Genomic DNA, 14,449 nt, shown 5'->3' on the forward strand with positions numbered 1-14,449 from the left:
CCCTGAGGTTTGGTTACTTTTGCCACTTTAGTCCAAAACTCAAACCTTTTGCATCTGGGTCCCTGTGGTTTCAGTTTTATTACCATTTTGGTCCAAAAATGAAATCAGGTCATACTTGTCTTATAAAATCCTACAATTTTGTCATTTTCCTCAAGGGCAAATCAGGTCATATTTGTCTTATAAAATATGGTATTTATTTATAAAAAAGAAATGATCATTTTGCCCCTGCGGAAAATGACAAAATAACAGGATTTTATAAGACAAATATGACCTGATTTCATTTTTGGACCAAAATGGCAATAAAACTGAAACCATAGGGACCCAGATGCAAAAAGTTTGAGTTTTGGACTAAAGTGGCAAAATTGACCAAACCACAGGGACCAAAATGGCAGTTTACTCTAATAACAAATTAACTTTACTTATTTCTTCATTTTTAATTTTAGGATAAATTACACTTTTCGTCCTTTATTTTTGTATCGAACTGCAGTGGATAACTTTTAACTTCAATAATCACAGCCACAATCATTTATTTTAAAAATCCATTACACTTTTCGTTCTTTAACACTAACCAAGTTACAATTGAGTTAAGTCTAGTAATGTGACTTGCACAAGAGGGCAGATCGGTAATTTTACTCATTTGTTTAAAAAATTAAAAAATTATATATAACACATAAAATCCTAAATCTTTCTCTCAGTTCTCTCTTCTCTCTCTCCCCCTCTCTCTACATCCCTCTTTCTTCGACCACCACAACGGCAAGCCCACCGTAAAAATCAACACCATCACACACATATCACACATAATCCAAAATCAATCACTATAAACAAAGATCAAGAGTAGAATCAATAGAGTATGCTTTTGTGTTTAATTTACGCATAGTGATACAACGGTAACCATGATTTCCGATTTATAAATTTAAAAAAATCTAGGTCTCCGATTGAGAATATCCCCTATTCCAATTCATCTCCATATATACTCTCCTCGTGGTGGGTTTCTCATATAAGTTTTCATATACACACATATGTTGTGTGTGTGTATACATATATAATATCTTCCGTTTCTATGATACACCAACCTTATTTTGTTCCTTTATTGATACTTGATACAGTTGTGAACTTAACCTTAATTGATTTACCTGGATTGACGAAAGTTGTTGATGGTATATCTTTCCCTTGTATGCTTGTAATTGCATTATCTAATTTATCTTAACTTTATCCAGCTGAGGTAACCTATTCATTTGCAGAGGGACAACCTGAAAGTATAGCAAAAGATATAGAAAAGATCTATATACAGAGGTAACCATGATTTCTGATTGAGAAATTCAGAAAATATAGGGCTCCGATTGAGTATGTTTTAGAGAGAGAGAGGGGGGGAGAGAGAGATAGGGGTGTAGCTCCGATGATGGTGGTGGTGATGTCACTAGCGTTGCTGGCGGTGTTTGTATATCCAGAAAATATAGGGCTCCGATTGTGGATGAAACCTTGAACCAAACACCAACACCCAAACGCCAACAGCGACGCTGTTGGTGTTTGTAGATCCGGCGGTGGTGTTATGATTTAGAGAGAGAGAGAGAGAGAGTGGTAGTCGTGTAGCTCCGATGATGGTGGTGGTAATGTTACAGGCGGTGGCGGTGGTGGACTTAGGCGGTGGTTGTTTTATCAGAGAGAAAGAGAGTGTTTAAAGGGGATTAAATAAGTTGTCGTATGTATATATGTTATTTTTTAGTTTTATTTATTAATAACATTCAATAAAAACGTGAAATGACCATAATACCCTCATGTGACTAGATTTAACTCAAAGTTTTAACCTGGTTAGCGGTAAATGAGTTTAACTCAAAATTTTAACCTGGTTAACCTCTTTTGGCTTTTCTAACTTTTATCATGTTGCCAACCGATCTACCAACCGACTATCTTTCAATCGGTTGATCTTGAGAATCGTCGTCTCTCATGTCACTAGTTCTAGATGTGTTTCCACATGACACATTTTGGTTGGTTCATATGTGGTCTCAATTTTAGCTTTACATGAGATTCAGTGCCGACTAAGAGGTAACCGTTACAGCCGGTTGGTCCTATCTGTTGTTGTATGATTGGCAAATTTTTTTTTTTATCTTTGTCTATTTTTTAACGACTAAATATGCATGTCTATTTAATTAATTTTCAAGATCAACTTATCAATTTTAGTAAATTTTCCTAACTTTTTTTGCCTTTGCACGACCTTTTTAATAACCGTAAAATATTATTTGTTTTAATTTATTTCGCTTAATATTTAGTTTGATTTAATTTTTCCTTAACACACGTGACTAAAAACAATGACTTTTTATATAACCCAGTTTTCAATAAAATTTGTATTAAAACTTATAAAAAATGTACAATACTCTATATTTAGATTGTTAATAAAAATATTAAAAGTTACATGTTATTATAAAAAAAAATCTCATGTCACAATCTTGAATTAGGGAATATTAGGTTCAACTTGGTTTTGTGTTCAAACCAAAACTAAAATTTTAGTATTTCGATTTTAGAAATGGTTTTGTGTTCAAACCAAAACTAAAATTTTAGTATTTCGGTTTTAGAAAGTTTGGTCTTAGTTTTCGATCTTACGGAAATTGTTTTTACATATGAGTGTGGTTTGGTAGTTTTGAAATTCAAATGAGTAAAGTGTCATTTAGTCCCTAATGTTTGATCCAAAATGCCATTTTAGCTTAAATATTTTTTTCTGTTATTTTAGCCCAAATAGGTTTTTCCTTCCATTGTAGTTATGACTTTTGTCATTTTTTGTCATTTTCATCCACCACCACCCACCCCACCACCATCACTGTAAATCGGCACGCCACCATCCCCGTACCTACAAAAAATATGGTTTGACCAAAATGCCCCGAAGTTAACTGACTTTTTAAAAGAAGTTAGTGAATTGGATGTAAATTCCAAAAAACGACAAAAGTCAGGGACTAAAATGACAGAAAAAACTATCTAGACTAAAGTGACATTTTGCGTCAAACCTCAGATACTAAAATAACAATTTACTCGATTGAAATTTATGGACTCCAAAAAACAAGCTCTACGTGGGCCTCAAAACCCTTGATCAAATTACTTGTTAACCTACTTAATAGTATTTTTGTTTCGTAAATTTAATAACGTACATTCAAACAAGTTCGGCATGATTTGGTTCAATTCAGGTGCACTTGGTTTTGGAATGAGGTATAACAAAATCAAATGTTGTCTATTGGGTCATTTAATTTAGTTCAGTTTTATCATATATATTCCCCTTTGTAGAAAATAAAAATAAAATAGAAAAAAAGTTCCTAAAAATTGCATATTTGGGGAGGTTTAGCAAAGAGTCAAAAGACACCTCACTTTGAACACTGCAACACCTTTATTAATTCTACAACCCTAACTGTTACTCTGCTTCTTCCCTTTCCTTCCGCCCACCATATACCATCTGTCGCATTGCCAAGAAAGAAACTATGTCATTGTGTGTTCCTTTCCACTTTGTTTCTCTTAAACCCTCACACTTGTATTCTCCTAAGGTTAGTCCTGCCTGCCTCACATCATTCGCAATTTTTTGTTATGTTTATTGCTGCTGATAATACGATCAAATACTACATTTCTATATATTGTTAAATGTATAATCCTTCCTGATTATTATTATTAAGAGCTGCCCGTTTGTGTATAACAAGTTTAGATTTTGATTCCTGATGCACAAATATAGTTAGGAGGATAAGAACTGGATGTGTGTATGACATTAGAAAGAGTACGAAGTGGAGTGATTGTGATAAAATAAAAACTATTGAGGTTTTTCGATCCCCACTTTCGTTAAGAATAATAAACCGACATTTTTCCTATACGGTGAATGTATCTGTATCAACATATGGCTGTTGTGCTTTTTCTGCAGAATTTGGGTTCCTTCTCTTCTTCGAAAAGAGATTTTAGGGTGTTTGCCATGTCATCTGTTGCAAACGAGGCGGCAACTTTTATCCCAGCAGCTCCAATATTTTTGCCTCAAGGACCGTGGAAGCAGGTAACGGGTTTCAGTATTTTGATAAAGTTTAGACTAGGCCTGGCAAACTGGGCGGGCAGAGAGGGTTCGGGTCACGGGTCTGAATGGGTTCAGATCAGAACAGGTTCGGGTCAAAACGGGTTGTATAAAAAATGGTCATTTGGTCCGGGTAGAGGTGGCAATCTTGACCCAAAGGCTTTCAAATGGGTTATTTTGGGTTGCTTTTAAAATTATATGGGTTAGTTTGGGTAAGATATTTTAACTAAACGGGTCACTACGGGTCAATTGAAATTCCATTTTGTTATTTTCGGGTCAAAGCGGGTCGACAACTTAAAAGAAATGGGTCGATGTGGGTTAGCACCTTAAAGAAACGGGTCAGAGATTTCGGATCAGATTGGGTTTCGGGCCGGCACAAGTATCCGCACAAGACGGGTTACGGCACGAAATAGGTTTTGGATCGGAACGGTTTCAGTTCGAATTGAGTTTCGGACTGAGACGGGGTGGAGGGTTTTGGATCGGAATGGGTCGGTTCGGATCAGGTTCAAAACGACACAGGTTTCCGCACGGGACGGGTTTCGGATCGCAACGGGTTTTAGGCCGGCACGAGTTTCCGCACGGGATTGGTTTCGGATCGCAACGGGTTTCCGCACGGGATTGGTTTCGGATCGCAACGGGTTTCTGCACGGGACGGGTTTCGGATCGCAACGGGTTTTAGGCCGACACGAGTTTCCGCACGGGACGGGTTTTAGGCCGACACTAGTTTCTGCACGGGACGGGTTTCGGATCGCAACGGGTTTTATGCCGACACGAGTTTCCGACATCCTCCATTCCATTTCTTTTTCAAGATGTGACAACCTCATTAGTTCATTGTTTATATGATGTTCGTCTTCCTGCTAATCAATTTAGGTGGTCTGTAATTTTTTGAGTGTTCATAAGTAGTTCACCCTTTCAAGCAGCGAACTTCTCTCCAAATTCCTGCAAAAGTCTGAACTTATCTCTGAACATCGCTGATTGGAACAGCCAACTTCTGAAAGTCGCTGTTTGAAACTGAGTTTTTATTAAAATTCGCTGTTTGAAAACTGAGATGTTATTGATGACAGCTTTATGCATGTGACCTCTCTACACATGCAGGTCAAAGAAAAAAGATTAATAATGCATAATCACATGGAACAAGGCAAAATCATTTATAAAGCAATGTTTTATACAGATCCGTAACGAGCGTAGGTCCGTATCGAGCGTCGAAACGGACCCAGTCGTTAATATATAATATGTTTATTATTTAGTCAACATCGTCCGTAACGAGCGTGGGTCCGTTTCGACGCTCGATACGGAACTAGTCGTAAATATATAATATGTTTATTATTTAGTCGACGTCGTCCGTAACGAGCGTAGGTCCGTATCGAGCGTCGAAACAGACCCAGTCGTAAATATATAATATGTTTATTATCTAGTCGACGTCGTCCGTATCGAGCGCGGGTCCGTATCGAGCGTCGAAACTTAACTAGTTGTTAATATATAATATGTTTATTATTTAGTTGAAGTCGTCCGTAATGAGCGTGGGTCCGTATCGAGCGTCGAAACGGACCCATTCGTAAATATATAACATGTTTAATATTTAGTCGACGTCGTCCGTAACGAGGGTGGGTACATATCGAGCGTCGAAACAGACCCAGTCATAAATATATAGTATGTTTATTATTTAGTCGACGTCGTCCGTAACGAGCGTGGGTCCGTATCGACGGACCTGTATAAAACATTGCTTTATAAATGATTTTGCCTTGCATGTGATTATGCGTTATTAATCTTTTGTCTTTGACCTGCATGTATATCATCAATAATTTCTGCAAAAATAACACGTGAACACCACATTAATGCTTCTGAGAGGTTTAATAACATATTTGTATGCATTGGTTCAAAACAGTATTGTTATCAATCAGCGACATACAATAACATCTCAGTTTCAAACAGCGAATTTTAATAAGAACTCAGTTTCAAACAGCGACTTTCAGAAGTTGGCTGTTCCAATCAGCGATGTTCAGAGATAAGTTCAGACTTTTACAGGGACATGCAGCTTTTGCAGGAATTTGGAGAGAAGTTCGCTGTTTGAAAGGGTGAACTACCTATGAACACTCAAAAAATTACAGACCACCTAAAAGCACTCTTTGGGGGTTCAAACCCCCTATTTCTGCAAAAAACTCAAAGATTTTTTAACACTGAAATCTACAATTCACCTTCTGCTGAGCTAATTCTGCAGCAGGACTGACGACTTCGATCAATTTAACCAAAAATAAACCAAAATCAGTCCGAAATTGATCGAAAATTAACCGAAACAATCCGAACTCAACCGAAATCAGATTCGATTACACCGAAACTCGTCCGATTCTAACACGATTACTCGCAGAGCTTCCCGAGCTCTGATACCACTTGTGAGTTCAGTACCGTATCGACGCGAACCGTTTCGACGCGTACCGTTTCAACGCGAACTGTTTGGACGCGTACCGTTCCGACCAGTACCGTTTCGAACCGAACAAAATTGCCCCTTGATGTACAATCTCTTTAAAAAACATTTTTAACCAACCCGACCCGAAACCCGTTCTGACCCGAACCTGTTCCAACCCTAACCCGTTTCGACCCGAACCAAAACAACCCCCTTTTTTAATTGACCCATTTTGACCCGAACCTGTTTTGACCCATGACCCGACCCGACCCAACCCAACCCGACCCGTTTGCCAGGTCTAGGTCCGGGTTAGAACGGGTTCGAGTATTTTTGTGCCCATTTCAACCCATTTTTCTACATTTTTTCTTTGCAAGTTATTTCAGGCTATTGTGTTGTTGGAGGGAGAATGTAATAATTTTCTTACGTGGAAGACGAAGCGTAACACCAATATTTTTTCCTTAAGTAATAAAATGTGCTGTGTTACACTGTTACTTAAAAAGTAGATTTGTAGCGTCATACGGCACATTTGGTTGACAAGTGGATCTTATTTAAATGTTGGTTATGGGATTTTTATAATCTATTAAATAACTGAGGGCTGGTAGTAGACCTGTTGACTTTTTATATTGATATGACCTGAATAAATGATTTTAATTCTAAAGATTGCTGGTGGAGTTACTGCTGCTGAGGGATTTAAAGCTGCAGGAATGTATGGTGGATTGAGAGCCTTAGGACAGAAGCCTGATCTTGCACTCGTGACTTGTGATGTAGACGCTGTAGCCGCAGGTTTGTTCTAATCTACTTATGTTGACCTATCACATGTCACTGTTTGACTTTTTATGCCAAAATTCTTCAGGGACATTTACTAAAAATGTGGTTGCTGCTGCACCTGTTCTTTACTGCAAAAGTGTCTTAGAAAAATCTAAAACAGTCGGTTTTCAGTTCTCTACTTTGTTGTTAAGTATTAGATCTCTAAAAATATATTATACTGATTTTCGTTATGCAACCTTTTAGGCTCGTGCAGTGTTGATAAATGCTGGTCAAGCAAATGCAGCAACGGTAACTTTTACTTGAAACATGAGTTATAAATTCACAATTCGTGGAACTTTTATGGTGTGTGCACGGTTCGGTTCGGTTCGGTTCGGTTAGGTTATTAGCATTATCCGTAACCGTAACTGAAGTTATCGGTTAATCGGTTCAGTTAATTCGGTTAATTTGTCGGTTTTCGGTTCTCGGTTCGGTTCGGTTAATTTTCGGTTAATAACCAAGTCAAACAAGGGCTATTTTTTTTGCTTAGAAATACATAATATGGAGGTATAAATACATGAAATAGATGTATAAATAAATGAAATGGATGTATAAATGCATGAATAGATGTTTAAATACATAAAATGGAGGTATAAATAAATGAAATGAAGGTATAAATGAATGAAATGAAGGCATAAATAAATGAAATACATGTATTATTAGATGAAATGAAAGTATAAAACATGAAATACATGAAATAGAGGTATAAAAGCTAGAAATATATAAAAAAAATAAATGATTCGGTTCGGTTCGGTTAACCGATGGTAAAAAAAATATCCGTTAACCGACTTTCGGTTAATTCAGTTTCGGTTAATTTCGGTTTCGGTTTTGTCGGTTTTCGGTTCGGTTTCGGTTAACGGTTCGGTTATTGCACACCCCAATTCTAGATAATAGAGAACATTCTTAAGAAACTTTGTATGACTTTCAGGGGGATGCAGGTTACCAAGATGTAATAGATTGTTCAAACGCTCTTTCTAAGGTCTGTGAAATTTGGTAGGTTTTTATATTTTCGATCTACATGATGCTGATATTTGACCATTCTACAGTTACTTCAAGTTAGTCCAGATGAAATCTTGATAGAATCAACTGGTGTGATAGGGCAACGAATAAAGAAGGTATATAATAGCACATAATTTATTAATTACTTTTGAAGCACCGAGCACGTGATTAATTTATCATCATGTGCGCAGGAACCCCTTCTCAATTCGCTTCCTAAACTAATTAGTTTGCTTTCAACAAGCGTTGAAGGGTAATGTTCTAATTCATAACTCATGCGGTTGGATTATGCTTCATTGCTTCTGTTTTAACTTGGGTAGAATTTTTTTATAATACTTGGATTGAAAGCTTCTACGACTTTCACCCAACAAAATGCAACAAAATTTGTATTGGTCGAATCATTTGCGCCCATGATACTTTAAAGTTCAGACGTTGACCCTTGGAAGGATATTTACACCATACCTTTATGTGGCACCAAACCAGTTTAGCCAGTTGGCATCCCACAAAGATATGGTTCGGTTCATCTGTGCCTGCATTACACCAAACATACTCTTCTCCCAAGTTGCTCATTCCCCGTTTTTTAGCACTGATCTAGTCGGGATTTTATCTAATTAAGCTCTGCACACGAAATAATTTACCTTTCTTGGTACCCACGAATTCCATATCAGTCGACTGTAAGGATGAGCAGTTGGTGCTGCTTGTTGTTGCTTTGACTTGTTTTTTAAACGTTTTTACCCATTCCCCATTTTTTCGATGCCGATACTTCTGTTATGACATACCCTGCTGTTTACCGGACCATGGAAAAATGAAGAATTTTTCGTCTCCAAACTGAGCCCAGTTAATCTTTGCCTTCTGCGCCAGATCTTTACTCATGTCCCCTTTTGTTTTGAAGATAATTTTCTTGCATTTGGCTTTAAGTTTTTTTTTCAGTCTCGATGAGTGGTCTATGAACTGTGGAGAGATGGTGATGGGTTTGGTTAAGTTGAGTTTGGGTCTGAATTTGTTGGGCTTGGGTTGAACGGCTACTTTTTCATGGGTGTGGGCTGGGGCAGAAGAGGATGTTATAAGAGGAATTATTGGGCTGTTTAAAGTTTGATTTGGGCCTGGGTTTATTGGTTGAGAAATGTGAAGTTCTTCCTCTGTATCTGACTATCTTCTGTGGGTCCCCCGTCCCTCCTCTTCTCCAGAGACTGTAGATGTCGAATCCTTCCTCGGAATATCGCCTTTCTTTGCATGCTTCTATCCTCGGTTGATGGGATGTAGGTATCATTGTTGCCACCTCGTAAATTGTTGCCTCCTCGGAATTTGTCATGAGATAGCGAAACATCCATCGGACTAGACAGGTTACCGGAGTTTGTTGATCCGTCTTCGTTTTCCTTCCGGTGTGGTCGTTTGTGTTTTTCGATTCTTCCTTCGCGGTCTCTTTTCGAGGAGATGGGCTTTCGCATCCTCCTTCCGGGTTCTTGAAATCTTCTGGTAGCCATGGTTTGACAGTTTCTTCAGAGATGTCTCTCTCTCTCTCTCTCTCTCTCATCTCTCACTCTCTCGGTTGATCTTTGTGCCCGACATATAGTTTAATAAAGAGTTCATGGTCAAATGTCTAAAGATTTACTTAACAAGTACAAAATAAGGGTAGCTCTTAGATCAAAATCATAATTGTCAATTTCAAGTAATAATTTTTCACGATGGCTTGCAGAGCAGACGCTGCTTCTGTGGCAATAACAACTACTGATCTTGTAAGCAAGAGCGTGGCAGTAGAGTTTGAGGTATGTATAGATATGTTATATCATCATACATGCCTTCACCATCATACATCTTTTCAAATCTAGACGGAGTTTGTTTTTAGCCTATACTACTAGATCGGATTATGAATTCCAGTTATATGATTTAAGAAAAAGTAAGACGGGACTCGCAAGTTTGCTTATTTGTATCAGTTCTAATGATATTTTCAGGTTGGTGGTACCCGTATAAGAATCGGGGGAATGGCAAAAGGTTCCGGAATGATCCACCCAAATATGGGAACACTTCTTGGTGTATGTAACTATGTATTTCATGTAGCAACATTGTTGTATCAAAAAGTGTTGCAAATAGTTTTTTAAAATAAAAAACCGATAGTCTTAGTAGATGGTCTTATCGCATTTCTGCTATTCAATTTTCAGGTTATAACTACCGATGCTCTTGTAGACGCTGATGCCTGGCGAAAGATGGTACAGATTGCTGTAAATCGAAGTTTCAACCAGATTACCGTGAGTATTAGTGAAATAAAAAAAATTCTAAAAAATCAAAAAATAAAAAAAATAATAAAAAATCAAAAAAGAAAATAAAAAATCAAAAAAAATCTAAAAAAAAATAATAATAAAAAACCCAAAAAATTCTAATATATAGACGTTGAACTACCTTTAAACGTTGTAGGTAGATGGAGATACAAGCACCAATGATACCATCGTTGCCTTAGCTAGTGGTCTATCTGGATCAAACAAGATATCTGCACTGCACAGTCCTGAGGCAAAACAGTTACAAGCGTGCCTTGATGCCGTATGTTTGAATGCTAATATATACCTAAAAGTTGAAAATTTTTTGCACGTAATTTATTAAATTAAAATCCACATTTGTTTCGTGATCTTCAGGTAATGCAAGGACTTGCCAAATCAATAGCCTGGGATGGAGAAGGAGCAACATGCCTTATAGAGGTCTGCATAACTAAATCATAATTTGAAAACTTACGCGCTAAAAATATTGCGCAAAGAGTTTTTTTTTTTTTTTTTTTTTTTTTTTTTTTTTTTTTAATTCATGTGTATTAATAGAAGCCAATTGTGTAGGTCTCGGTTACTGGTGCGAGCAGTGAAGCTGAAGCGGCGAAGATTGCACGCTCTGTAGCATCTTCTTCACTTACCAAGGCATGATAATTTACACACCTGTTAAAATTTTTAACATCTTTGTAACTTACCGATAAAATAAAAATATTTGTAAAAAGGAAACTCTTATGGTTAGGTTTAATGTTGGTTAATGAATGATACATATGTTTTATAATCAGGCTGCAATCTATGGTCGGGACCCAAATTGGGGACGAATTGCTTGTGCTGCAGGGTATGCAGGAATTCCTTTCGACTCAAACGCACTCAGAATAGCACTTGGAGATATCTTGCTTATGGATGGAGGCCAACCACTTTCATTTGATAGGTGATACACGCACATCTATACATACATATACACACAAACACACATGTATGTAAAGTGCATATACAACGGATGCAAACGAGCCAAGCTCGATTAACTTATGAGAGCTTGAGCTCGACTCGGTTTGAGCTTGCTTTCAAAGAGCGAGCTCGGCTCGTTTATTATTTATTAATTAATATACTAAATAAAAATAATATAAATAATAGACTCGTTTAGGCTCGCGAGCTTGAGAAGTGAAGCTCGGGCTCGTTTACTAAACAAGCTTATTCTTAGGTTCGGGCTCGGCTCATAAACAAGTTTAAATAAGCTCGAGTTGGCTCGTTTACTAGACAACTTTAAACAAGGGGTAAATGTTATTAAATATTAGTAAAAAGTAATATTACACTAAGGCTCGATGAGCCTAACAAGCTTCACATGCCAGGCTCAAGCTTGGGCTCAATAAATAAACGAGCTTTATTCTAGGCTCAAGCTCAGCTCGGGCTCGATAAGGCTCGGCTCGTTTCAAGCTTTTTCTTGAGTCGATCTCGAGCCGCTTGGCTCGTTTGCACCCCTAGCATATACACACAAACACACACATGTATGTTAAATGCTACAAAACTCGGGCTTGTTCCAGGTCAGCAGCTAGTAATTACCTCAAAGAGGCCGGTGATGCTCATGGCACTGTCAAAATTCAAATTTCCATAGGTAAGTTTCTTGGTTAAGCAGTATGCAAACTTAACAGATTCATATAAACCGCCTACTCTCTGACGTCGTTTAATTATGTGTATATATGGCCTCGATAGGAGATGGACCAGGAACGGGCGTGGCTTGGGGGTGTGATTTAAGTTATGACTATGTGAAGATTAACGCGGAATACACCACGTAGGGACTCCACTTCTCCCTTATGTACCAAGTCAGAAGGTGTGTTTAATTTATAACCGTGGAAGCTGAATTCAAACGCGCTCGAGGGGCTCAAGCTTACCGATGCGCCAGACTGTTGAAACTTAAAATTTTGCATGCCCCTTGTTTGTAACATACAGTGTTTGATCACTAGACTTAAACTTCAAATGCTTCCAAGTTTGTTTTGAAACAAGGATAATATTCAGAGTAGAGTTTGATCACTAAGTTTAAACCTCAAATGCTTCCAAGATTGCTTTGAAACTTAAGAATAGTATGCATAGCTTAAGAATATCTTAAAACATTGTCAACCTTGATCCAGTTGTGAATTAATTTACAGTTGGTTATAAATTTATTTTTTAGGAATCAATAACTATTATAAACATTTGTGCATATCATGTTTGTGTAGAGGAGGAACTTTCAATTAGTGGTTTAAATGGGTGGTGTCTGTCATAATCATAAAGCCAAACACAACATAAGTGAAACTTATGAGTTGACGCGAACAGAGTTCTTTAACTTGAATTTTTAATATAAAAGTTACAAATTTACAGACTTATATAAAATAAGTTAATTATCAATTTGATGCTCATTTTTTTTTTAATTTTTCGTAAAAAAATAACCAATTGGTTTAAGGTATAAATATCTTCTATCTACTATAATAAAAGAAAACAAGTTTTGGACACATGTCATTCATTAAAGTTATCTATTTTTATAGATAATTAATATCAATTAAAAAATAATTATACAATTAAATTTAATATAAATTTAAACAATTCATATACGAGATAATATATATAATATTTTAAAATAGAGTAAATTACAAAAATCGTCCTTTATGTATGTCACTTATTACAAACTGTGTCCTTTGTCTTCAATAATTATAGAAAACGTACTCGATGTTTGCAAACCCTTGCAAGTTATGTCCTTTAGCTTTAACTCAGTTAAGTTAAATGATTTATTTATTTTATTAAATTAAATAGTTAAGGGTAGAACCTATTTCAAAAATGTTTAAAAGGTGTTTATTGGTTCTATACTTATATTTTCGTGTTCAATTCTCAACTCAAATACGGTAATCACTATGTTTACGTGACATTTATAAGAACAATCACCGCAATCACCCCATCCATCGTATATCGAGTATATGCGTTAGTTTTTTTAAGATATAAATTTTTATTAGATTCATTCAACCCGTGTAATAAACGGAGTTTTTTAAAGATATAACATTTTTATTTTTTACTATACAAAATTACATTTATGCAACTCGTGTAATACTCGGGGTTTTAAAAATATAACTTTCTTTATTATATAGTATATAAAATTAGATTTATTCAACACATATAATACATATGATTTATAAAAATATAACTTTTTATTGTTTGGTATATAAAATTACATGTGTTCAACCCGTATAACACAATATCCCGCTTTAGTCTCCTTAATGGTCGAACTTAGTCTCGTTCCTCAGCTCGACGAGGTTCATAAAAATGTAACTTTTTTATTATTTAATATATAAAATTAAATTTACTCAACCCGTACAATACACAGGGTTCTTAAAGATATAACTTTTTTATTATTTAATATATAAAATTACATTTATTCTACGAATGTAATAAACGAGATTTTTAAATATATATTATTTATCATTTAGTATATAAAATTGCATTTATTCAACCCGTGTAATACACAGGGTTCTAACCTAGTTTGTTTATAAAATAGTCTGCTTAAATAGATCAACCGGTGACCTCGCCAGGTTGTGTCATGACACGACCCGTCTAGCTAAACGTGTATGTGGGTTCGACTCGAAACTGACCTGAGTCTGTTTAGACTAAACCAATGGAGGGTACAGGTATCATCGGGTATTGATTTCCAGGTATTGGCAATACCCGGGTCGGGTTCGGGTCCGGGTACTGGCCAGACAAACCATAGCCGGTGTACCCGGGTATTAAAATACCCTATACGCGGGTATAAAAAACCCGGTTTCGGGTATAGGCCGGGTCGGGTGGGATATTAGGAAAAAACTATACGGGTATAAAAAAACCCGGTGGATATACAAAAAACCCGATTCCGTTGCTGTGTTGATTGATTCTTTATTTATTTTATATTTTTTTTTGTAGTTTTATGTTTCCAACTCCATTTTCGGTTTATAAACTTTACCATTAATAACA

At 36.5% G+C, this 14,449-nt stretch overlaps 1 protein-coding gene across 1 annotated transcript; it reads left to right on the top strand.

The window, feature by feature from the left end:
- The first annotated feature begins 3,266 nt into the window (after positions 1-3,266).
- Positions 3,267-12,526, top strand: LOC110904390 (arginine biosynthesis bifunctional protein ArgJ, chloroplastic). Its single transcript, XM_022150246.2, has 17 exons — positions 3,267-3,524; positions 3,890-4,015; positions 7,091-7,214; positions 7,285-7,358; positions 7,443-7,487; positions 8,164-8,214; positions 8,282-8,350; positions 8,426-8,484; positions 9,928-9,997; positions 10,184-10,264; positions 10,391-10,477; positions 10,644-10,766; positions 10,859-10,921; positions 11,051-11,128; positions 11,266-11,411; positions 12,022-12,092; positions 12,191-12,526. Exons 1-17 carry the CDS (start codon positions 3,462-3,464, stop codon positions 12,271-12,273), a joined length of 1,413 nt encoding a protein of 470 aa, XP_022005938.1. The 5' UTR covers positions 3,267-3,461; the 3' UTR covers positions 12,274-12,526.
- Positions 12,527-14,449: the final 1,923 nt, after the last annotated feature.

The sequence above is a fragment of the Helianthus annuus genome, chromosome 14 (genome assembly GCF_002127325.2).
Source record: "Helianthus annuus cultivar XRQ/B chromosome 14, HanXRQr2.0-SUNRISE, whole genome shotgun sequence".
Classification (NCBI taxonomy): Eukaryota; Viridiplantae; Streptophyta; class Magnoliopsida; order Asterales; family Asteraceae; genus Helianthus; species Helianthus annuus.

Coding starts and splice junctions, on each gene's coding strand:
- LOC110904390 (XM_022150246.2), top strand. CDS start 3,462: ATGTCATTGTGTGTTCCTTTCCACTTTGTTTCTCTTAAACCCTCACAC. Junction 9,998..10,183: donor GCGTGGCAGTAGAGTTTGAG/GTATGTATAGAT, acceptor TGATATTTTCAG/GTTGGTGGTACCCGTATAAG. Junction 10,478..10,643: donor GAAGTTTCAACCAGATTACC/GTGAGTATTAGT, acceptor TAAACGTTGTAG/GTAGATGGAGATACAAGCAC.